At 32.4% G+C, this 26,618-nt stretch overlaps 3 protein-coding genes across 4 annotated transcripts in view; 2 read left to right on the forward strand and 1 right to left on the reverse strand.

Annotated features, from left to right (window-relative positions):
• Naa40 (N-alpha-acetyltransferase 40) overlaps window positions 1-18,842 on the reverse strand; it is a 73,200-nt gene extending 54,358 nt beyond the window's left edge. The window contains exons 1-3 of the mRNA XM_085948154.1: window positions 18,676-18,842; window positions 18,246-18,496; window positions 13,840-13,998 (exon numbers count right to left, since the gene is read on the reverse strand). Coding sequence (XP_085804280.1) covers window positions 13,840-13,998; window positions 18,246-18,496; window positions 18,676-18,681 — 416 coding nt within the window. The 5' untranslated portion in view covers window positions 18,682-18,842. The remainder of the gene's footprint in view (window positions 1-13,839; window positions 13,999-18,245; window positions 18,497-18,675) is intronic.
• LOC147071500 (UDP-glucosyltransferase 2-like) lies at window positions 538-14,346 on the forward strand. Of its 2 annotated transcripts, XM_085948147.1 has the most exons (6): window positions 542-868; window positions 1,132-1,376; window positions 6,580-7,224; window positions 10,555-10,777; window positions 11,376-11,595; window positions 12,881-14,346. In XM_085948147.1, the coding sequence occupies exons 2-6, from the start codon at window positions 1,188-1,190 to the stop codon at window positions 13,356-13,358; spliced, it is 1,755 nt and encodes a 584-aa protein (XP_085804273.1). In that variant the 5' UTR covers window positions 542-868; window positions 1,132-1,187; the 3' UTR covers window positions 13,359-14,346. The 2 variants fall into 2 exon arrangements, with proteins under 2 accessions (XP_085804272.1, XP_085804273.1); XM_085948146.1 differs by having other exon boundaries at window positions 538-1,376.
• A 1,449-nt stretch (window positions 18,843-20,291) lies between the features above and the next one.
• Window positions 20,292-26,282, forward strand: RpS25 (ribosomal protein S25). The gene is made up of 4 exons (XM_085947961.1): window positions 20,292-20,297; window positions 20,615-20,707; window positions 20,946-21,129; window positions 26,144-26,282. The coding sequence occupies exons 1-4, from the start codon at window positions 20,292-20,294 to the stop codon at window positions 26,221-26,223; spliced, it is 363 nt and encodes a 120-aa protein (XP_085804087.1). The 3' UTR covers window positions 26,224-26,282.
• The last annotated feature ends 336 nt before the right edge of the window (window positions 26,283-26,618 follow it).

Raw genomic sequence — 26,618 nt, forward strand, 5'->3', positions numbered from 1 at the left:
GAAGATTGTGCAAATGACGCGTGCAGAACAAAACATAATTTGTCATAAAAAGTCAACATGCGTCCATTTAATGTTATGTTTATTGTTCTATTACTAATAATAATAATATATTCATTGACATGTTTTCTTTTTAAGTAAATGGGTAACGTTTTTTAGTCATCTTTACTCGATTTAAGAATTAATTCCCCCGTCGCCATCACAAAAGAAATTGACGTGTTCACAGCTCGACTTTCGCTCTCCGATTGCCAGCCAGTCCGACATTTCGTCGCAACTATAGTTGAAAATTATTTGCCGTTTCACTGAAGTAAAGTCTTAAACGTAGAAACAGTGCTGTAGTACCTATCTAAATAATTTGTTAATAGTGGTGACAGATACGAACAATTGTTAAAAAAAATTAAATAATAGTAATTATTGACACCGGCCGTGGGTCAACGGCGTTCGGTTTTCCGAATGAGACCACCAGACGGCGTAACGTATCACGTTTGTCTATCCCGGCCGCGCGGTGTCACGATAAGACCTGTAATATCTGTCCTCTCTGATCACAGTGATCACAGTTCCAACCCAGCCATAGTTGAGAGCGGCTGTGACCCAACCCCCACAGGCGGCCTTCTATTCGAAAACAGCTGACAGCGGAACTCGGAGAGAACGAATAAATTCGATCACAAATCTCAAGACGAAAATTTAAAACAAGTGAAAGGAAGAAAACGGAAAAGGATTCTTAATTCAAAAAGGGAACAAAAAAAGAATCAAGAATTTTCGAGACAGAAAAAATCGTTGGCACAAAAAATAAACGAATATCGAAAAGGGAATAAAGAAATTAATAATAAACAAACAAAAGTGACAAAGATTCGAAAAAAAATCATCTCAAGTGAGTTTAAAATAATCAATATTTATGTAAAAGCACATTTTTTTGTTATTCTCTATTTTAAAGAAATTTATTTTAAAACCTCTATAAACTTATCTAAAGTTTGTGAATTACCTGTACTTATCTACCTACGATATTCAGAACATTTCAACGATTTAATTATTGATAATAATTTATTATAAAGTGAAAAAAAACAGTTAAAATTGTTAAACCTAACTAAGTCGCTAAAGCGAAGTCGATTTTCCTGGTGTGTTTTCCCGGGATAGGTTCCGAATCTTGAAGTTCGGGATCATATTACGTTTGTGCCTGAGAGGAACTGACAATGGCATCCAGCTGTTGGGTGTTCGCGTTGGCGCTGCTGGTGGGATTGACCGGGCAGCTGAGTGAAGGCGCTAGGATCCTGGGAGTGTTCCCCACTAACACGCAGAGCCACTATGTTATGTACGGAAAACTGATGAGGGCCATGGCGGAACGAGGTCATCACGTCACCGTGGTCAACCACTTTCCATTGGTAAGTTTTAAGAATTTAATTACTTTTTTAGATAACTAACTGTCGAATTACGTTAATTTCGTAGTTCGATTTTCAGTCGTTTTAAAACAAAGTTTTTTTGTAAAGTCATAACTTAAAATAGGATAATTCTGAAGGTGTGTTTACGGTTTCAAGCCCAGAAAATCTTTCAACGTAAATAACTTAAATATCGTAGAATTAACAATACATCTTTTTAAACCATAATAATGGAGATCTACCACATAAACGTGAGTACAATTAACATATTAATATAGCCGAATACCTATACCGATTTTTTTATATAATTCAAAACACGTAAGGAAGAAAATGCAAAATGTCTAATAATAACAATATAATATTAAGTAGGCACGTGTTCATGGGGTTTTTCAAAATATATATATAATTCTTTTTAAATCTTGTGTGTAGGTATTTATTCAGAATTGAATAATATAATAATAATTTAATTAATACTGCGCCTACGTCTTTGGTAAAACGTTACCGTATTTAAATCTCGAGCCAATGAATGATTCAATTAATATTATTCTCGTAAATATTCAACTGCAGCAAAATTATAAAAGAAATACAAAGGGGTAAAAATTTACTACTATTAGTTCATACTCAATGTATTTTGATATAAGATCTGTAATGATATTCTAATTCAGAATGCTAAAATTCTATCAAACATATTATTTAATATAAAAATAATTTATCGTTAGTACCACTTTATAGTATGTATGTAACTATACTTATATTGTTTATGTTAATTGTCCATACAATGGTTTTCTACCAAGAATTCTTGATTGAAACCATTAGACATTAACATTTCGTTATGTTACACAAGAACTGATAAATTTGTTAAAACATGACAGTTAATAATATGTAATATTATTCTGGGTCGTATTATTAAACCAGTTGGATTTCACATTTGATCAAAAAAATACTGACAGTTTACATTCAATTATTGACGGAAAAACAATGTATAAAATTTAATAGAACAGATCCATCAGTTGAAATTTATTTCATTGCGATTAAGTAGGTAACTAACTAATATTGTGATTTATTTTAATTTGCAAAATAGCTTTTAACTTCCAATACTTACTACCAAGTAAATACTTTACCGTTACGCATACACGATCAGACAATCTTTAAGCTCATCACAATATCTATTTTTTCTCGCTTCAATTAATTTAAAATTTGCAAATAAAACAAGACAATAATAATAATAAACACACAACAATCATGCATGTTACATGCCATATTATACAGATCTATCATAAAATTAAGTCGTACCCAGCAAATATGTCATTTAAAAAAAACAATACCTACAAGTAATATTTACATTAAATAATAATCGAAGTGTAAATTAAACAAATAGTAAATAGTGTAGGCATGGCCATGAGAGAAGTGTGTAAAAGATTATACTGACATATATGTGATTATATTACTTTTATTATCACGATATATTTTGCAAGTTACTACTTCTGGCATTTTTCCAAAGCTACTATCTCGATTGCTGGACTTCCGTGTAAATGGAAAAAAGCTCCGTGTCTATATTATTTTGATTGCTTTATAGATTGACTGTGTAGAACAGTGCGAGGCCATAGCACACGATAATTAATTACACCACTATAACAGTTTACGATTAAATAAGTGACCGATAGATACTACAGATAGAGTGTTCTTCATATTATTATCTATAACGCGGCGAGAATGGATTATTATCAATGTGTATTTACCTATATCTAAATGAAAATCATAATAATCGCGTGCCTATCGCTTTGGCGCACGCTGGTCGATTGGCACTTCGACTTCCAATCCCGCGTTTGTCAAATTATTTACATTTTTTTTTCAATACATTTAGATCCAAACTATGAACTTTCGTAAAAAAAAACATTACCTGTTAATAAATAAGTCTCTTCCTGCGCATCTATTTTATACACAAGACTGCTTTCGGCCGCTACAACAGCTAACTAGCGTAGGAAAGTATCGAAACATTAGCACATATTGTAAAAATTACAATAAATTAGCCGTCTGAACTGTCAAAACTGTTAATCTGGCTCTAAAATGTATCACAGCCAAGAGAGGTGTGCTATTAAAACATAGCACGTATTGTAATTGTTACAATATGTGCTAATACTTGGATATTTTCTTACCCTAGATAGCGGCCGAAAGCAGTCTTGTGTATAGAATAGATGCACGGGTCCACATCGGATTTTAAAACCAATAATAATTATGATGAATTTACAAATGTACAAATTAAAAAACTGTCTTTGACAAATATGGCGTATTGTTTGAATCAAAGCAAGGGCACAATTTATTTGGCTAATCGCTAACAACTGACTACCATTCGTTGTATGTAAAGTGAATATAAATTCTGAATATAAGCGCAAATTAGATGATTTTTATATACATTATTTTTATACTAGATTCTCTTTGAGTACCATTATAAAGAAAGCAGTTACATCAATTATACACGTTAGGCATTAAATCTTCTATTGAATTTTATATTAATCACACCATAAACAAGAAATTGAGATCTTTATGGGGTATTTGTGGAAAAAAAGCGTTGAGAAAAACGTAGCTATCCACCCACTATTAAGCAACAGCTACTATCCATTATTAATAATCATTTTACAATTACTATTTAGGTATTTATTAAATAAAAATTTCCATGTAAAAGTCTTTTGGCGTATAAATCCACTATTTCAAAAATTACTTTAAATCTTTTTATATCACAACAGTACCAGATAGTTTCACGAGACGACATAGTTACCAATTAACATACGTTTTATAAACCCCTTGTTATGAACCTATCCCATAATCGAGACAGTCCCCTACTATCATTTGACTGTAGTACATATTAGTGTAGGATGAAGTACTTACTCGTACATAGCTTCAAACCCATCACTGTCTCTAACCTAATGTGTATTATAAAAAATATATTATAAAATTATGAAAGCAATAATTATTGTGTGTAATAACAAAATAATCAAATGGCATTTTTATTGGGTATTACTTCTTATTACATAGGTATCTGATAATATCACACTTGTCTAATTATCAATTATTATATCATACAAAAATTATCGTTAACCAAGGTTAAATGGGGCATTCATTAACAGTTTTACTTGTAAATATTGGTCCGCCAGATAAATTCAATTAGATCACGCCATTCGTAAACAGCGTGAGATAATTACTGCGAAACAAGATATATAATATATTATATAAAAAAAAATATATTACGCATTTTAATTGTACATAATAAATACGGAAATTCGCTAGATCTTTACAATCTATAATACAATGTTCACTTAATCCATTTTCAAATTTCACACTAGCTGTAGATAATAAATAATATTATGTCAATATCAAAATCAATCAGAAACATTCAATTATATAATAGAATTATATTACGAGTACGTACCTATTAACATTTTTTTTCATTAATTCGTCCACATCAGTGGTTCCTACAGACCCCCAGGGGTTTGTGGCAAATAAAAAATAGTTTTGGGGTGCGTGGACAACGTCGGGGGGTCCACGAAAGGTTTAATATAAAAAAATATTTGTGACACATTTATATGACTGATTTATTTGCCAAATTTAAGAGAACCCAATTTCAAGCTATAAGGTGATCAATTAAATTTAATCAAAACTAAAACTATAATACCTGCGTTTGTTGCAAAAAAAATCTATACAAACAAAACTTGGGGAGAGGAGAATGCTTTCAGTTTTCAAATCTTTCAAAATTGCAAAAACGAGATGATGATTTGCTAGCGTATGTTCTAATCCTACTGGGTATTTGTTTCAAAAAGATTTTTTCTATTGGTCATATTATATTTCTCAAAAGTGTTTTCCAATTACGTAAACTTATTTTGAATTAATTTACTACAAATGGCAATTTTCTCAAGCTCTACTCTCTGCTTTCCCTCTCTTTCTCTCTTAGAGTAATTCTATTAAGACAAAAAAAATCGCCGGACTCAAGCGACGACTGAACTGCAAATTGTACCTACGTAAAACGTCATGCCGACAACTTGAGCGTTGGCTATTTTGCAGATGTTAAAAATGGTCTATATTTCCTCAGTGACTAGTTACAATAATTTACAAGCATTTACTTAAAAATGCAAGTACCTACTATTAAATACTTATTACCATTAAAATTGCCTAATGCTTGTCAAAGTTTTAAGATCCCTATGTGAAAATACTTCGCTGAGAAAATTGCCTAAAACAAAATTGCTAATAACAACATAATATTATTTGAGATATGAATCTTTATTAGGTTATACTTATAATAAATTAATTAAGGAAATAAGATATGTTTTGTACATTAAGTAATTGTTTTATAATTACAATACATGTCATACGATAACGCTTGCAGCTAAAAGGCGTCAATCAAGTAAATTCAATATGGTTAAAATAATTCTTAAATTATTATATAATATTAGGTATCTAAGTATAAGTCGAGTGAATAGTCCTGAGACGTAAAATGACTTACGACGAATAGCATGGCGGTTGAGGACAGGGGGGTGCGTGCTAAGTGGTTAAATATAGAAATACGAAAACACCCTTCCGAGCCGCAAGTCATTTTGCATTGCGGATTAATTTGTAGTCGACTTAAAAATATTATCGACCGCATCTGTCTAAGCATTTCAACCCCAATTTTTTTATTCACTCAAATAGTCAATTCCATCAATTGTTACTTAAATGTGCAGATTTGCCAATATAATCATTGAAACTTGCGTATGTTATTTTTTATTATTAATTAAATGCATGACCATTTTCAATACGGCTTGTACCGAAACCAAAACATTCACATTATAATGTAAATATAACTCTATTATCTATCAACCTGAGAGAGGGCAAACAATTATTATTATAGGTATATACAAAAATCAGCCAAATGTACAAAATTATAATTATTTAGATGAACAATCACAAACATCGCATATGTCATATGTATACTTATTACCGAAACGTCAACTGCTAGAGGTAGAAAAATAACAGCTATACCTATGTTTAAATGCACCAATTTATAAATTAGTAATTTTTTCTATGGCGAACACATTAACATTCCAGAAGTGTAATACTAAATGTTCATAAGATATTATAGTCCAATCAGTTTGCAAAGATCCAACTTTTTCCATATATTTAGATCACACCCTAATAAAATTTCATTAACCTGATTTTTTTCTCTCTTTCTTTTCAACAGAAAAAGCCGATTCCAAACTTCGTGGACATAAGCCTGGACGGCACGCTACCAGCATTATCCAACAACATATCAATAGACGTCCCCCTGGCGATGTCTCCGATGGGAAACCATCTGGACAACATGTTCGACTGCCTGGAGTCGTGCGAAATGGGCCTCAACCATCCGGAAGTACGCAAATTGATACAATCAGCCAAGCACGAAAAGTTCGATTTGTTCGTAACTGAGATATTTGGTTCGGAGTGCTTCTTAGCCATAGCTCATGAGCTTGGTATTCCTTCAGTCGGATTAGTTTCCAGCATAACTCTTCCATGGGTCAATGATATGGTAGCCAACCCTGATAACCCAGCATACGTACCATTATATTTCTACCCGTTAACCCAAACCATGAATTTCTACGGTAGACTGTTCAATACTGTGATGGGGCTGGTGATAAAGGCGTCGTATGAAGTTATCTCTAATTGGTCGTCTCAGAAGATCGCTGAAGATGCTCTAGGAAGACCTTTACCGGCAATCGGAGAGATGGCCAGGAACTTCAGCTTGGTATTGATCAACAGCCACTTCAGCATCAACCAAGTGAGACCGTGGGTTCCGCAAATTGTTGAAGTTGGTGGACTCCACATTGGAAAGCCAGGAATCTTGCCCATGGTAAGTTTTAATCTATATTACGCCTATTATGATCATGGAAAACTGTGTATTCTTCTGAATATTAATTTGAAAAAATATAAGTAAAACTCATTCTTTCATCACCTACTGTATAATTAAATACATTGTAAAAAAACTCCAATGTGACAGAATATAACGAGGGCTTAGTGTCAAACAACACTATCTACAAAAGTGCAACTTTACAGGAGAACCAAAAATCGTTATTTTAGATTCTTGTAACTTAACAAGGGAAATGTTTATTTAAAACCTAATGTTAATATTTTATAATTTATTGTGTATTGTACATTTATCTTGCTTATGATGATGTTAAAATTTATAGGGATAGTTTTTAAAAAATATGAAAACAATGGTAACTAATGTAGTTAGCGTTAAACTTTACTGACGATTTAATAAGAAATTAGAAAAGATTGACATAACGTTGTTTGACTATCATCTAGCTGTAAATGTAAAATAACGTTATCTCAAAAAAAAAAAAACACTTTTTTGTAGATAATGTTGTCTGACTTTAAGCACTCGATAAATTTTACAGAATAAACTCAAAAATGAAGGAAAATCTCAGGATAACTTCATTTATCTTAACCCAATGCTTACGGGCCCTTTTAATTAATATTGTAATTAACGTGGTAATTTGCATTTGAAAAGTAATTAGCAAAAACACAATTTTGTGCGGCCCGTAAACATTGGGTTAATAACAGATAGTGGGGAGCTTGTCATCATCGGAGAATTTAACATCTCAACGACGATGTATTAACTGGAAATAAGTTACTTATATATTAGTCGATATATCTTCCCGGCCTCAACGCAAGCAATCTTAGAATTGTTTCTGGTGGAAACCAGAATATGATTATCATTGGTAAAATATAAAAACTAGAAAATAAGGATTCCTAATTAATTAACACAATGTCTTTCCATAAAGATTTGACAGTTAAGTAATTAATATAAACTAGTAAGTTGTTTCGCCTTCTTATTTACAACTGTGATATTTTTCATTGATCAACAATAAACACAATTTTATAATAATTCTTACGAAATGAAATTGAGTAATTATTGTTTGATATTTCATCAATATTTGAAATAATACATAGCAAATTCATTTCTTTTTAAATCTGCACGTGTCAGAACATGTCTACTTGTATATTTAAAAACAATACTATTGTCAAGGACCAAAAGTTATAAATATTTAATATAGTTTAACCACAACTATTATACTGATTACCTACGCAATGAAATTCAAGATAATTCTCTTTATTTTGTATAATTAGTACTAGCCAAATTTGTTGCCATAATATAGTACCTAATAACTAGTGGGACTCAATACAGTTTACTCCATTATCTCGAAAAGTAAATCGATGACACCAATTTTAGTCAGTTAGTTCAAAGTTGTCAAAGGGTAGTTTTTTTTTTATTATTTTAAGAACGTTGTATGGAGACCAAACCCTAGCAAAATAATGCAATGTTTATGTACCATTATTTCGAAAAGTAGAATAACGACACTCATGTTGTTTTACAGTTCTATCTAGAAACTGTCCATGAGTAATCAAATAAGAAATGTTACAAACGTTTTATTTAAGAACGTTGTATAGAAGTCCCATGTTTGGAGTACCGGACTGCAAACCAAATTTTAATAAAATTTATTTTCACAACATTAGCACCCGCTCTGTCAAAATTTCAACCATAATAGCAAACACCCACACTGTACTAAACGTAAAGCAGGGTTTTGGGATGTCACTTGATTTGAACAGCATCTGACATTCGTTCTGACACCACGGTTTTTGCTCACATAACCAGTGTTAGGTTTTAGCTCACATAACCACAACAACAAATTATAAATCATTATTCTTCATGTAATTTTTAATTAAATTATTTTTTATTCAATACCTTAATTGAAAATCGTAGTCAATATTAATGAAATTTGAGATAACGCCTCGAATGCATAGTTAAATAAAAACTTTCAGTTGGCCGCTTCCGTTTTACATTTACACATCAGTTTAACGGACAGCTCGATGGAAACGGAGACTGATTGGATAACAAAACTGATCGTTTAACAGCACCTTAATATTTTTCAATCATATCTTGTCGAAAAGGTGTTCCAAATTATGTATCTTATTGTAATTGATAAAACTAATTTTATTGACAATATCATGACATCAATATAATGATAAAGATGGGACGATATGTCAAAGAATGACATATCTTGATTTAATTATTGTAGAGTCGATTGAAAATCATATCAGATGTTTATTCAATAAATTATTTACTCTCTGTGTCATCTTTAAATAATAAATGTTGCAAGTATTACGGATCACTTCTTATCGCAGATGAAACAATTCTAGGCGCATTAAAAAACTATTTAAGATCAGCGAAGTCAACCTCCAACTCTCCGATGTGCCGAGAAGCTGCGCCCGGCCTCATTTCCATTAAACAGATAAATATATCTTCGCTCAATAATATAATCAATATTGCTGCAATATTACAATAAAATTATTTCGTGAGCACGCGGAGACTTGTCATAATGTGTCTATCACCTGACACACTTAGGCTTCACTTATGATAATAGAAATTAAATAAAAATATTGTTGATTTCACCGAAGAAAAATTTCTTGATACTAATAAATTATTCACATATTTTCAACAATGGTGTAAAATAGTGCCAGGTCGCAGTTTTTAAACATACTAATTGAAATGAAAACTAATCAATTACTATTCACGGAAGTATATCTATCTTTCAAAAGAGTAATATTTTGCAAAATGAGAAAAATTGTCACGAAACCCTGTGACTTTTTGCATTTTAGCCGGCTCTCACATCAAAACTCGTCTTGCCTGCAACGTGTCAAATACGTCGATGAGACGTCTCATTATTCACAAAACACACGTTGCCAAATCAAGCTCTCCAGATTGATCGAATGCGACTTTTTAGTTTGAAAAAAAACATCTACTGTTGCAATCTTGTTGCACGCTTCTCGGGCTGTGCGTCGAAGACGCCAGGACGCATACAAACACCTATGAATTGGTCATTCCTATACTGGCTCGCCGATCGCCGCAACCAAATATCTATACGTTTCGAAGGTTATGTTGCAACTGTCGCTAGGTAGATGTGCGCGATCTTCATATGCGACACCGGATCGATGTTCTTGGAAGGTTTGATTCATGCCTGTGCGGCAGACGAGGCGAGTTTAGATGTGAGAACTGGCTTAGATTTTATCTATACATGTCACCACTATGATTACGACATACATATAACAAATCTATGAGCAATGGCCCCAACTAGACTGTGAAGCTTTCTATAATTCAACTTTTAATTTATTATTGCAGGACATCCAAACGTTCCTCGACGAATCAGAAGACGGTGTGGTATACTTCAGTTTCGGCTCAATGATCCAAATTGCATCTCTGCCGCGTGAAAAATTGCAAGGCATCATCAACGCACTTGGAAGCCTGAAACAGCGAGTCCTGTGGAAGGTCGATCCCACCAACCTCCCAGAACTTCCGTCCAACATTAAGACCGGATTATGGATGCCGCAATTGGAAATCTTATGTAAGTACAATTAGAAAATATCCTGGCAATTATTATGCACGGCTTAGTTTCTTTGAATTATTGAAAACAATCAAAAAGGTTAAATGAAAGGGTCAAAATTAAAGAATTTTGATTCGAACTATATAGATTATAGGAGTCATACAATATTTCGATTATGATATTTGAATGCATTTACCGAACGAATGAAGCATGGTTATGTTGATCAATTGCAATGTCTGCCATTTTTTGGTATTCATTATATGTAATCATTTTTATAAACGCTTTTAAAAGATTTTTTAACTACATAATAATGCTGAAGTGTATTATTAGCTGGGTATCTAGTCATCATAATGGATTGTCTTTTTATACAAATTGGCAAATAACTCTCCTAGTAGAAATTTGAAGTCACTTTTAGCTAACGTAATCAGTAGAAAGTTTTCTTATATCTAATAATAAAAGAAATATATACTTATTTAAATTATGTAGAAATCACTAAAAGTAAGTCATGATTCAAAATGACGTATATATCATTATCTAAATTATAATATAGATAAATTTATATTACTAAAAATTTTAAAATAGCGACAAATAACTAAATGTTTTTGTTATCTGTGTCTAGGTCATCCAGCGACCAAGCTATTCATCAGTCACGGAGGACTTCTCGGCAGTCAAGAAGCCATCAACTGCGGAGTGCCAATCTTGGGAGTTCCGCTATTCGCAGACCAGGCTTTGAATTTGGCCGAGCTCGACAGGAGAGGAGTCGTCAAAATCATCAATTATTACGACGTCAACGAGGCCACCGTATCAGAGGCCGTGTACGAACTCATCAATGATACCAGGTATTGATTGTATAATTATGATGCCGTATGATTTAGTTACAATTGATAACAATAAGATTTATTCATAAAACTCTCTCTCAGAGAGTCTCATTTAGAGACCCAACGAAAATAAGCTCTATTTTAAAAGCAAAATTATGACAACTATGGTAACCGGACAAAACAGAACATGAAAAAACAAAACAGAACAGCCAGAGAGAAAATAAAACATTCATTTTTGTCATACCCATTTATTAATTCAATACTTATAAAACAAGTTTACATGTTGGCCATTCGGTGTAAAAACTTCAATTTATGTGCTTGATTTTGATAATCGTGGACAACTCTACAGAATTATTAAACTCATTATTTCGCTGTACCTAGTCACCCAAGCATTTTGAACATATTATATTGATTATGATGACATTCCCGTTTAATTGAGGCTTTCCAGCGATTAGGAATGCAGAAATTATATATGATTTTTTTACGGCGTATTGAAAACCTGGGTAATTAAAAACCTATACAACACAGAGATACGACAATTGCTATATTAAATGTTATATTTTTCCTGAAAGATCATAGTTCTATTTATCACTGTTCTGTTTTGTCACCATTCTGTTTATTGATGGAACCGACAACTACATATTAGCATAAGTCCACCTATATAAGAAAATGAGAAATTTTATCTACCAATAATGAAACAGTCGGTTAAATTAGACAGATAGGATCAATCAATGAGTTTTTCAGGACAATTTGACAACAATGTCTTGGATAAAAGTACACATTTATTCACCAGTCTGACTCCTCATTGAGAAGCACTGTAAAACTGGTACATATAAGAAAATAGAAAAACCTTTTATTTAAAGATAACAATAAGTAAAATGCCAATTATATAATTATTAGATTTATTTCAATAAGATTATATTTGTGAGATAAATTTTATCTCACGGAACTGAAAAAAACAAATAATGTTTATTTGATACGAATTTCTTATTAAAAATGTAAACAAAATTATAACTGCAAGTGTCAATATGTCTTCGAGATAATAAAAATTGGGACAATATTATTTTGGCAAATTTGGCAAATAAACAAAACAAATGAGATGATACTAATAAGGATATTTTATAATTAAGATTATAATATTTAATTAAAAAATCATATCAAATGTTTACATTTTTTGATTAAAGAAAGTATGTCATATTTATGAGTGGTCGATAATCTTGCGTGGGTTCCCAAATTCGTTGGCAATAATGTATTAATTGATTTCCGACTGAAAATTTACTGACATATTCTTTTGTTTTTGTTTCAGATACGCAGAAAACATGCATCACTTATCGCAACTATTCACCGACAGGCCGCAACATCCGTTAGACACTGCCACCTATTGGTTAGAATACGTGATAAAATATAAGGGAGCGAAACATCTGAGATCTCCAGCGCTCGATTTGGCATGGTATCAATACTTACTGTTAGATGTCATTTCATTCATTTTCGTTTCGTTAATAGTATTCATGTACGTATGCAAAAGAGTCTTCAACAGAATAATGTATCAGTTCTCATTCGCAAAAACGGAAAAAACTAAAGCCGAGTTGATGGAAGACTTGAACAAAATGAATAACAATAATGTTTACGTGAGCGAGAAACCAAAGACGAACGGTTACTCAAAACTTAACGGGTTCAGTAATATCGTCTATCAAAATGGCAACTCCCACATCGGTAGCCTCTACGGAGACAATTTGTTGAAAGAGGAAGTTTTCTGCGAGACAGGTCACGCAAAACGAGAATAAAATAGACAATCGAATAGTATGTGTAAATCGACAAACTACCTAAGTAATCAAAATGGCTATATTCGACACGAACGAATAAGTTTTTTTTGATACTTGAGCATTAAATACACAATCAAGTATTTATGAAAAGAAGTATTTTATAAAATATTGAGAAACGTTTTATCATATTTAGTAAAGTAATAATTTCTTTCTAGCACAATTAGGTACAAAATGATTTGAAAATTTTAGTATATTACGTTTGAAAATACGAATTAAATTTTCAGCATTTTTAAACGTAATACCAAAATAAAACCCATGAAAACATACGTAAAGACAATTCATCAAAGTACATATAAATTTAGTTATCATTTCGAATATAAATTGTATATAGCGTTAACAATTAATAGTATTAACAAATTTATAATCTTAGTTAGACAAATTCGTACAATTCATTTGCTGAAGTAGGGAATTGCGTCAATTAAATATGAAAAACATTACTCACCAATAGAGCACCTCTTCTCCGTAGTCCATATCGAATCGAAAATGGGAAAAGCCGAGGTTCTTTCCGGAAGGATCTCTGGCAATGAGGTACCATGCGGCGTCTTCCGTCATCTCTTCTCGCTTTCGGTCCGTGTTCCAACCCCAGGAACATTGTTCATATCTGAATAAACAACAGAAAAAAATAGAATAGTGAGAAATAAACTTTTATGTTTGCTATAACTAGTGATGAATGTGCTTGTGGTCTGACCGATATACGTTGGTCAACAAGTCTCGCATACTCTAGAATAAATCTAGCTGTCAATATTACCAACTGAAAGATAAATTAGTTAACAAAAATGTTTGTTTCTCAAGACTATCATACACTCTAAGACGCAAACACCTGTTCAATTGTGAATGAATTTACTATAATTAAATTGTATAAGTTCGGCCTACGGGTGAAACTTACCAACTGCATATCAATAAGATTTGAATTGTCAATATATTTCAGAAATGAATAACAAACCGCTACAAAGAAAATTAATAAAAATTAGAAAAACTACAGACATTGTCAGAATGTCTAATGGGTATGGAATGTAAATTAATTGAAGTTATGTACTTGTCCATTTGAATCATTTTTTGTAACCCGGCTTTTGCCTTTCAGCGTTTTCATGCACAAAGTGACAGTAATTGACAATATATTTTTTACATCACGTGGGTATTCTGCGAAAAAGCACTAAGTCAAAATTTTGCTGTTTTGACTTAATGATGAGGTAATCTTATTAAGAGTACGCTCTATAGTCTACAAAAACACACAGTCATATCTATAAAACTGGCGAAGATAATTTATGTTATAAGTCAAAAAGACATACATCAATTCAGAGAAAAGGCACTAAAGGGACTTAGTGCATTTGCTTCTCTCATTCTCAGGCTGTATTCACAAAATTCTGCGTGCGAAACTGCACTAAGTCATACTCAAAGCAATATCGCAGAATGGAATTTGCCTTTTATATGTATAAAACAAGTTAGGACCGTCCAAACTTTCAAACTCGATTATCTCAAAACTAGTATTTTCGACTTAATGCTTATTCGCAGAATACCCACGATCAGTTGTATGTTTACTATTGCTGAGTGTGCATGGTGCCTAAATAAGCCGAAATACGATAACTGAGTTACAAAAAACGATTCAAAGAGAAAAGTATGATACTTAAATCAAATAGAATAATTATGTACATTAATAATTATCAATTCCCAGAGGCTGTCATAATAATATATTCTAATTAATTATTTCATAATTAAGTAGTTTTAATATAAAAATATGGCTATAATATATTCTAATGGTGAATATAATATTGGCATTTAATTTATTAGTAGTAATACGTGAAACAATATTTAAAACAAACTTTTTACTAGACCAATAGGTAAAATATTTTAATGCTCACTGCATAAATGATAATATTATTATAAGACAGCTAGTGGAAATCAAAACTAGGTTATGGAAATGACTGATAGCATTTAAGATTCATAAATCTTTCCGGCATATGCAGTTAGTAAGTTTTAAACATCAGCTGGCATAATAAGTAGGTATATTAAAAAAATTTGTCATATTTATATTATAGTATTTTTAAAATTGTATTTATAAATTATTTTGTACGCAATATAAAATGTTATGTTGCTTATAATGACATAGTTTGAATACTAGTCATAGACTACAGCATTTCAGTGTTATTTTCACAATGTATATATAACTAAGTAAATATAACAATAATTAGTCAAATTAATAAATAATATAATAATTAATTTAATAGATTATATTTCAATTTAAACTAAATATAATCTAAAACAATCAATCGAATTGCTGTAAATGATAAGTTAGTTTTATAAAATGTTAGTTTTAAAAATTATTTATGATTTTTTATAAAAAGTATTTTTAAGTTTGTATGATAATAATAATTTTATATAAGTAAATAAAACTGTTTTTTTTCTTTCCTCGAAGTTGGACTGAGTTAGAACCGACCAAGAATTTAATACTCTTAAACATTTCAGTTTTTTTTCACGGTATCCTACCACACGGATAGTCTATAGATGGAGTGTGCGATTACAGAGCAGTAAACTTCTTTTGGGCACAGTTTCGCTTTGCGTCGTCCACAAGAGAAAAAAAAAACCATTTGTAAAGTAGATGTTGACAAAAACGTGACCATATCATGTGACACTACCGCGCTATGAATCTTCAAAGTAGGTCCTGCCAATAAGCGTAAAATAATAAAAAATATTTATTCTACTTAAAGCTAAATGGATGTTGGGTATCTATTTGGTGCTATACAGTAGTCATAGCACTTTACGAAGATTCAGAACAACCGTATACCAAGCTTTGAGAGCAGATATTTACGATGGATACTGGGTGTGTGGTGGTGGTATGACTTTAAGAGTAACGAGGAGATTAGAGAGCGGACCACAGCCGCTAATACTATCTACAGAGTGTATACAGCAGAGCTACAGGATTCTGGCATGATCTGGAATGACGCAAGAAGACTGGCGGATGACAGAAATTCTTAGAGGTGCCGTATGGTATCCATACGCTCCAATTAGGAGCAGGCTTTAAATGTTGGCGAATTTAATAAAGTTAGCTAATGAGAGATGTCTCTAAATATACCAACCAATTAAAAAAAAAAAAACATTATTAAGGGATAATCCATAATCGGTAAACGAAATGCATCAATGGCGGCACCAAAATAATGGTACGTAAAACATTTCACCATGAGCCTTCTTATCGGAAAGAGATGACTGTATACTATTCGATGGTGCAGATCACAAACCTTCTTAGTCAAAAAATACGATTTTACAGGGGAAGGTTAAAACTGATTTATTTGCAGCATAATACGATGAATATGACATAGGAGTTTTAATTAAAAGATCAATAAACTCGGCTATATTTCTCTTTGACATAGGAGGTAAAGTTCAACAGATCCGTTAAATTTTTGTTGATTTTTTGATATCATAAAGTCAAAATCATAAAATTTGACATTGAAGGTTTGTGATCTGCACCATCGATATTATGGTCTCGAATTTTATTAGAATCAATATGTAATCAATATATATTAAATCAACATTAATTCAATTTTCATAGCTGATTTTGGCAAAATTCATGGCAGAATTCGAGAATGAAAACCTAACCTAACTTAACCTAACAAATAATCCAGTATATCGGCTATTTTCAAAATTTGTTTGCTGCTGGCTTCCTGTGAAGTGTAAACCGACAAGAACCGTGTTTTATTTAGACATGAACTTTATGTCAGTATTATACGACCAAAAGAGGTTTCTTTAATATACGGCCATATATTTCCGATACAACATTTCACGGTGAATGTTTTTCAATTTGTGTGTGAGTCAGGGTATGGACCTAATAGGTTGAGCAAGTGGCTGACATCCATTTCTCGTGAAAAACAAAATCTGTTAATACAAACCTCTACTCTGTGGAGGCCCATATGATCCTATTAGGATCGGACATGGTCAGAAAATATTAGTTAAACATACGTAGGTACTTAAGTGCTAAGTTTTTTTTTTAATTCATTACTTACCATATACACAAAATTATAATTTCGTATGTAGACTCTCTGGATAAAACAATGAGAAATTATGATCACCTTTATTATTACGACTACTGCTAAAAACTAGATACCATGTTCAGAAATTTTTAAAAGCCATGTCAAACTATATATCAAACATTTGCATAGAAATATTAAAGAAATAGAAGCGGTAATCACATGTTTTTTTATGCATACAATATCGTAATATTTCAATTTAGTTTTTTGATTCAAATTAGACCGCTAATATATAAATAATTACACATGCCAGGACTATTTAAACGATTGTCCAATCGTCTGTCAGATTTGTCAGAAGGGCAAGGCGTAGGAAAGTTGATTTTTTCCCCATTAATTCTACATCCTAGATGAAAACAGCTTGCTCAATCTATGAGGTCCATGCTCTGTGTTCAAACACACATTGAAAAACAACATGTGAAGTTTGCCAGACCCAGGATTCAACCCCATGACTCTCGATTTACCAAGCGTATACGCTACGACTTGGCCATCGCTGGCGTAGCTAAGTGGTATGACATTAATTCCTCAGCACGCATTTTGTATAAAATTGTAATTATAATAACAAAATTACAAATGCATAACTTAAAAACTCTATACATGCACTCGAAAAAAACATTCCATTGCGTATTTGTCCCAGAACGAGAATTATGATAGAAAACCACAATAAGTTTAATTCTAGTACTTATATGAAAAATCATGCTTTAAGAAATCGTATATTTTTACAGCCGTACGTTTGCATCGCCGCATCATTACCTACTTGACTGGTATCCAGCCTTAAAATTTTACCAAAATAAAAATATATATTATATTTATATACAAAAATTAGCCTTACGATTTTCTCATATTTTTTTCAGTTAGGCTGATAACCCATTCCAATGTATCACTGTCTAATTGGGCAACTTTAAGGCATATTAATTCAGCTGTTAGGCCGTCACGGTCGAACTTTCTGAACGCTGGAAACGGCTTCAAAGGATCTTCGAGAGCGTTCGCTTTCGATACGACGGCCATCGAAGAAGCTACCTTTTGACGTTCCTCTTTGCGCGCCAAACGCTTTTCCTTTCCTTTGTTAGTTGGTAATTTACGCTAAAAGAAATAAAACAGACATTATTCATAACTACATCAATCTGCAAACATCACAACTCATGTCCTGTGCTATAAGTATTTAATATGAGAAAAGAACGAGTGTATACATTTGTTTGATAACTTTTAAAATAAAAGTTTTACATATTCCGAAACTAATCGTATACTTTATGATAACTCACCCCCATGATTGTGATTTAAAGTGTGTTAGAGTTATTCAGGTAATAACAAATTGATTTCGAAAAGGAAATAATATAATAATCGCCAAAATTTGGAAACTATATTTTCGCGAAAACGCCGACAACCAGCGCAAGTGACAGGTTATGAACGAGTTGCCGTTCAAGAAAATTAATTGTATTATTTTGTTATTGCCAGCCATCTGTTGCTCAACAAAATTGTAAAAATAATATGGGTGACAAAGTTTATAAAATATTTTGTACACAAAATGAATACAATTTACAATTTAAATAAATACAATTTAATGATGGTTTTTATTACAATAAACAAAATAGACCATCAACCAAAAACGTGATCGAATGTTTATTGGTAAAGATTCACAAGCAAATAATATTGTCGATGTGTGGATCTTCAGTACAGACTACAAACTTATCTGTAGAATGGCCAATAATAGAACTACGAACTACCATAGGACGCCATATTGAAAAGCGTCATCCGAATGTCAAATTTGGTCCGGTTACGAGTCTTGATTGGGTAGTTTTAGACAGTGGCTCTCCTATCTCATTCTCCAGATAAGTTTGTAGGTCTGTACCTAGGTATTTTCGTTTTCGTCGGTTGATTGCTTGGGCAAAAACTAAAAACCGTATCGACTGTGATTATTATACAATGGTGACAAGCGAGTTTATTGGATTTTATACCGGTTGATTTGTTGTTCTTCGAGTCGTCAAATTAATTCCAATGCATATACCTGGAGAAGATAGAATAAAAACAACATACGAGCAAAGACGAGGCACCGTTTAACCTCTTTGTACACGAGCCTTACAACTTCCATAAAACTTGTCTTGAACACCCGTCGAACTTTGTATCTACATGCCTATACGTCTGTATCATTCGAGTAGGTACCTTCCTATAATAATTAGTTCTATAGTATTTTTACAGTATTATTTTAAATAGGTTATAAAGTCCTATTGGTTGTTTTAAAAAAAGACCAATGCATATTTTTTAATAGATAAATTAATAAATATTGGACTTATTGATGTCTTGGTGAATTTCAGAATAATATTCGGATGCCTTTTTATTTCTTTTATGTTTATAAAAATAATAATTTCAATTCAAATTCATATCAAACAGTAAAGTTCGTTGATCAATAACAGCAGACACTTCAGATGACTCTTCGCGACTTTTAACCCATCAATTTGGAGCACATTTTTTAGTTTTGGCACAAATTAAATTTGGCACTTCTTACTACAAAATCTTAAATTAAAATTATTTTATTGAAGTGTAGAATTATATAAGGTTAGTGGAAACAATACCAGATTCCAATTGAAAAAAATATAAATGAGTTGGTGTGTAAATCTGCAATCTTTTAATAATACAAGAAATTACTACGAATTCGTAGTCAAGTAAAATGTTCATAGTCAAGTGGTGGAATTCTGGTGAGTTGGCGAGTAAAATATCGAACATGTTTGAAATCCAATAGATCCCGGTCGGCTGAGTTACGAAAATAAAGTCCATGGCTACTATGTGCCTCACACAGAATATTGTTTGAATTGCGTGGAAATGGAGCAAAAACATAACATACATAGGTATTAAATACCGCAAGCTTTGCCTATGTCAGAAAATGGGAGTATTATAAACCGGACATTGAATTGATAATATTTTTCGGATAGTAACATTATATTATAAAATCGGAAATTCGAGTTTGACAGGAAATGGTTTGCAGCCATCTTTCTTAGTCAAACGAAAATGGTGAGTGCACGCGTCGCAATACTTTACAGAAAAATATATAATATCATTATTAATTTTGTGTTTATCAACCCGTAATGGAATTCAGCTGTCTTTATTTCATGTGTTTTGCTGTGTTTTTTTAATCGAGCTGTCCGCATTATGCGACTATCATAAGCCACATGGCTCGATTGTCAAACAATATTCTTTCTGTTTTAGCCGCCCAAGAAAGACTCAAAGTCTTCGGCAAAGCAGCCTCAGAAGACCCAGAAGAAGAAGGAGGGGTCAGGCGGCGGCAAAGCCAAGAAGAAGGTTTGTATTTCTACATTATAAAGTGCTGTGTTATTCTACTTACAAAGTGACATGTCAACCTTATGAGGTTAACCTATAAAGTTTCACGATCTCTGAATGATTATAACTTGCAACCTTAATTTATTTTGAAGGCAAAATTCTGATATATTGAGACTGACAGAGATCAATTATTACCGTCACCATTAATTATTGATATGTTAATTCTCCGCTTTGACAAGTTTGTTTTTTTGGTTTGCAGAAGTGGTCAAAGGGAAAAGTGCGTGACAAGTTGAACAACCAAGTTTTGTTCGACAAACCCACTTATGAGAAGCTTCTGAAAGAGGTTCCATCCTACAAACTCATCACTCCAGCCGTTGTCTCAGAAAGGCTGAAGATCAGAGGATCATTAGCAAGGAGGGCGCTTATTGAACTTAGGGACAAAGGTAAATCGATATGAATTATTTATGAAATATATCTCTTAGACTTAGACAGTAGTATTTGAAGTGCAATTTTCAGGTGTAAAAATAAATATCAATTCAATAGAATCCTGATTCAATGCGTTTTTACTCTATTGCTATCGAGCAAGAACATGCGTGGGTACTAGGCTTATGATTGATTTGTACCTAAGCTTCGGTGGTTTGTTTTTCTGGTGACAATAGAATGTAAATCACTCTTTCCTTATTGCTAATGTGACAAATCACTCTTTATTTTATTGTCATTGGATTTATTTTTCTTCCAAAACCCCACATTAGATTTTTATTTTATGATCCATACTTTATTTAGGTAGATTTGTTGACATCTTGATGACTAAAAGTGGTAACCAAAAACATATTGCATATAGATTGACAGGAGAAAAACCTCATGTCGTGACTATGTACACTTTCAAATAACATTTATGGGTGCCGCACAAGGCCTGAACAAAAACGATGCATGAGTGCGAGTGAGAAAGTATTCGGCACCCTTACGATCTCTTTGACACGCGCTAGAATAAGATAAAAGGTCTACATTTGAGTAAGCTAGTTTCCAAAAATATCACCATCAAATCGGGGCAAAACGCTTCACACAGCGTCGATAACTTGCGAGCTCGTGTTGCTAAAATTGATATTTTTGTGTTAAACATAAAGTCAGTGGTAAATATTTTTAGTTAATTAAGTAGAAAAGATGGTTCTGTGTGTTGTCTTAAAATGTAGTAGCCGTACTGATAAGCAAGAAGATGGTATAACGTTTCATAGGTAAGTTGATACATGTTCGTGATAATTTATTTGTATTTTATTATATATTTTAATATCAGTGACCTAGTGTTTTTTTGAAATAACTTAAATTATAGATATCTTTATCTAATGGTTGCATTTTGACCGCTTAAAAATACTATATAACGTAAAAAAATAGAAAATTACATTTTAATTCTGAGCGTCTAGTGCGAGCACTTTGGGCGAGCACTAGCGAAATGGTCTATGGTCTCGAACATTTGTAGACGAATGCGTTTGCTCGCTCACAAACCAAACGCAAGGCAAGCGGCTTCATTTAGCAATGCAACGGGTGGCGTCTAGATGTATCTATAGTCTAAGGTGCCGCATCCCCAATAATTAGTCAGGATAATTGAGGTTCTACTATAAATATATTTTCTTCAGTATATATATTTTAAAATAATGGTTCATGTGAACTATGTATAAGGCAGTGGTGAAGGGTGGAGGTAGGCTTTGAAGATCCGACTTAAAAAAGTGCACACTACACTTAGTCATACTAATTGATTTTTATTGAATTTAGAATATGTACTAATTGTAGATGTTGGTTAAGAGGGGGCTCAAGAGGAGGAGATTGAAATATAATCTAGTATCAAAAGGACATCGGCGTCGTTAGGACGTTAATTTAAATCGATATTTTCGCAAAAACCACTAATCATCGGAGATTTTATTTTAAAAAAAAAATATATTATTGGCATTGTCGGCCGTCTTACACATTATTATTTGATAAACAACTGCACGTGTCCGCCGATCAGAAAACAGGGCTGTCAAAATATTATATCCATTAATATTTTTAAAATGTTAATTTCGTCATAGTATTATTATTACCTAATTCAAATTGAGCGTAGGTTGATACTCAAATACTATTATAGTATGTTTATGATTTCGAGAAAATAATACGATGATATATAATCCATATCAATTATTTGAAAACAATACATTTGCATGTAGGTACATGTATAATATAGTGAAAAGGTCAGATACCTGTTTAATTTTCAAGATAACATCAAAATTTGTATATACTTACCTAAATGAAGAATATTCGACATTCATGAGTGAGCACGGCTCAAAGCTATGAAAATGTGTTTTTTTCAATTTGAAAATATTTTAATTGTGTATTATTTTATTACAGATTCATAATACGTTATATAACTAATACAACATACTGTTTTTTTCTATGAATAAAAAAGACTGGAAGGAACATATTGTGTCACGGCAATCAAGAAAGACCGGAAAATATGGCCAACAATGCATGATACACAAACATAAAATACACAAAATTACCTATTTAAGTTTACCGCACACGTGCAGACCACACGATATTTGTTTTCGCAAAGTCATCGCTTTCCAAAATGGCGAATTTGGTTGCCAGTTTTTATGGCGATGAATCAGTATGTTCCTTCCTGTCTTTTTTTATTCGTAGGTTTGTTTACTATGTACACCAAGAAATTTCCATTTATAAAATCCAAAATGAGTTTTGGAATATAATGCAACTAAAACTAGAAAAATTCTATCATGGGTGTTTACTTCTTGAATTAGTTGACCCCAGAAACAACAGGTCCATTCCACTACGTGAACCACAGTGGATATTATGCAGGGTCCACATTGGCAACATGTCGCCGGCAACCTCGTTAAATTTTACGATAAGTATGATAATTATCGTAAAATTTCTTAAGCCATTATGATAATTATCGTAAAATTTATCTAGGTTGTCGCGCGACATGTTGCCAGTGTGGACCCGGCATTAGATGCACAAAACTTGAATAAAATATATTATAAATAAAATTTAAAAAGTACAATATAATTAATTGCGTCGACAGCCCTGGCGTCGCCCGCCAGTCGGATGGTCTAATAAAAAAATAATGTATTTAGTGACTGTATGTTAATAATTATTTTTAGGCACTCATGATATAAATTATTTCGCCCATTGCCTTTACATGCAATAATGGTTCTACCTACCACTTGTTTCACTAGTATAAAAGTGAAGTTGCGCAGTCAATAAAAAGTCACTTTCTTTTTATAATAGGCAGACACTAAATTCTACGTTTTAAAAAATATGCATTAGAATTAAACAATACCTATTATTTTTAATACGTAGGTCCTAAACATTACAAATAAACACTATTCATTATTAATGTTTTTTGGATAGCACATGAAATAAAAATGTAGGTAGATATGCATTTCAACATCCTTCGTATGTTTAATTCTCGGACAATTTCAGGTTAAAAAGTTATTAATATATTATTAAGTTTATATTGTGGCAACCACATAATTGAAAATGTCACCATCATATTGGTTGCAATACTTTCTTCCAAACAGTTGATTAACAAATTGAATTTAGTAACATTTACGTACCTACCTATATTAGAAGATATTATTTTTTGGTCACCCCATTCTGTCTTCACGTCGACCGTGTTTATGATTTAAATTTAATTTAGAGACCATTTACATTTGACACAAGCATTGTCGGCGACCTTTGTATATTGCTAGTAGACCAACAATTCCGGACCACATACAAAAAAATCATATTTTCAATTCTCAAGGGCAATTCTGTAGAGCTTACCCTTAATTTAAAAAAAAAAAAAAAAAAATTATGAATATAGTACACTCAGTAATCCGCCACCCCAAAAACCAGACAAGTGTCCAGCGGATTATAGTGCATAGGTACATACAAAATAATATGGTAAAAATTAAACCAGGTACATATTTCGTAAAAATAGTTTTTATTGAGAAATTTGTAATAGCAACTATGTACATAATGGTTTTCTTTATAATCAAAATGAAGTAAGTGTTTATTAAATTTTGCATATTAAATAAGCTAAGTTTAACTTGTATTAAACCATGGGCGGCTAACCAATATTGTACATTTTAGCAATGTCAGTAACGAAGCACCGCTATCTATCTTTCGTAAAATTTCCAATTTTTGTTTTAAAGTTAATCTGTCATGTTGACGCTTTCAAGAAGACTCCATTTTGTTAACTTATTCAAACAAAGAATGTGGCAGAAGAAACGAATAGAAACACATGCGTCAGTTGCCAGAATACACAGCGGACTAACCTATGGGACTTACTGAAAGAAAACGATAATATTATTGACTCAGGTTAAAATTAATGGTCAACGGCACTGGGCTAGACGGCGGACAGCTCATATGAGTCGTAAGTCATAATATTGGTATGCGGTGGACTACTGAATTTGACATACGCATACCGGTGGATTATAGAGCTTGATTTTGTGCTTTCAACCAGTAAATATAACGGCGGATTATAGTAGTTTTCAGATAGGCTAGCGGCAGATTACTGAGAGTGTACTGTACTGACAAAATCAATCTGTTATAGTTGTGTAGAATTTTTATGTGTGACTCATGAGACTGGAATTGCACATTCAAACTCATTAACTTAGTCTATGTGATTGAATGAACATCTAGAAAACACATATAACTTAACGTAATAGATTCTTGGGTTTGACGTTTCGGGCTCGTTGGTACACAGTGACAGTGGACAACCATGAAAGTCTCAAACACGTGTAACTTACTGAACTGACAGACGCAGTGGACACAACATTGTTCTTTGTAATACAAGATATTGACGCTTGCAAGGAAATTACAGAATTATTGCTATCGGCTTCACCAACCCTCTCAAGTTTTCTGCCGGCATATACTGGCCTACCTTGATGAATCTGCTGATCCAGTGGTTTCAGGACAGCCCTGTGTTCGTTTCGTATCACTGAATTTATCCAGCAAGTTAGTTGTCCACTCACCCAGCAACATAAGCTCATAACCATATCAGTATGGCAGCACTATATTATATGTTTTCTTTAGTCATTGGTTTCGCCCAATCCATACCATTCAATGGGACGCTGCGCTACTATGTCAATTTGGTTAAACATGTGCTAATGCGCAGGGAAGTGCTAATAAAAAGAAAACGTCCAAATCTGCCGGTACAACAACGATCTCCTGCGCTACATCGTCTGCGCGTCAGCATACGCTTGGCCTTAGTTTTGCATGTTTCTTACTCATAATAAATATTTGTTGACATTCTTGTTTAATATTTGGACAGCATCAAATGATTATAAATTCAACCTTGAAATTGTCTCTGAGAGTAAAATTATGATATATTGAGACTGATGGTGTTTGTCCAAAATTTTATCTCCTCTGTTTTCTTTATATTGCTTTGGTTCTGACAGATTATCTAATTTTATTTTGTTTTCATTTCAGGATTAATTAAACAGGTCGTACAACACCATGGACAAGTAATCTACACGCGTACCACCAAGGGAGACGACCCCGTGGCGTAATTAAGTTTGATATAAAAATAATGAAAAACATGGTTGGATAATAAAGAAAACCATTCCAATTCCTGTGTTTTATTTTTTACTATTCTCACCTGTCTTTCACCTTGTATTTTCAGACATAACATTTAATATCAGGAAAAATTGATTTATTCAGCAGAAGCCTATGATCTTAGTTTAGGGTGCTGATATAACTAAGAGCATTTATCTCTAACCTAGATTGATTCTAGGGCTTGAATCACCTTGTATGTAAAAAAATAATTTACATAATACTTATGCTCTAACTTAAAAATGTCATTGTTAAAGACCGGATTATATGCAATTGCATATTTAACCCATTCTCACCGGTTATTGCATATTTTACCTAAAATCTAGTGATAATGCATATTTTATATTTTGAG

This window comes from Rhyacophila brunnea, unplaced genomic scaffold (genome assembly GCF_057557595.1).
Source record: "Rhyacophila brunnea isolate RB1 unplaced genomic scaffold, BYU_Rbru_1.0 scaffold_20, whole genome shotgun sequence".
Classification (NCBI taxonomy): Eukaryota; Metazoa; Arthropoda; class Insecta; order Trichoptera; family Rhyacophilidae; genus Rhyacophila; species Rhyacophila brunnea.

What these genes read in the sequence shown, in the direction of transcription:
- LOC147071500 (XM_085948146.1), top strand. Translation starts at nt 1,188, where the DNA reads ATGGCATCCAGCTGTTGGGTGTTCGCGTTGGCGCTGCTGGTGGGATTG. An exon ending in TGGTCAACCACTTTCCATTG is followed by an intron (nt 1,377 to 6,579) that starts GTAAGTTTTAAG and finishes TCTTTTCAACAG; the next exon opens with AAAAAGCCGATTCCAAACTT. An exon ending in AGCCAGGAATCTTGCCCATG is followed by an intron (nt 7,225 to 10,554) that starts GTAAGTTTTAAT and finishes TTATTATTGCAG; the next exon opens with GACATCCAAACGTTCCTCGA.
- RpS25 (XM_085947961.1), top strand. An exon ending in GCGGCAAAGCCAAGAAGAAG is followed by an intron (nt 20,708 to 20,945) that starts GTTTGTATTTCT and finishes TTTGGTTTGCAG; the next exon opens with AAGTGGTCAAAGGGAAAAGT. An exon ending in TATTGAACTTAGGGACAAAG is followed by an intron (nt 21,130 to 26,143) that starts GTAAATCGATAT and finishes TTTTCATTTCAG; the next exon opens with GATTAATTAAACAGGTCGTA.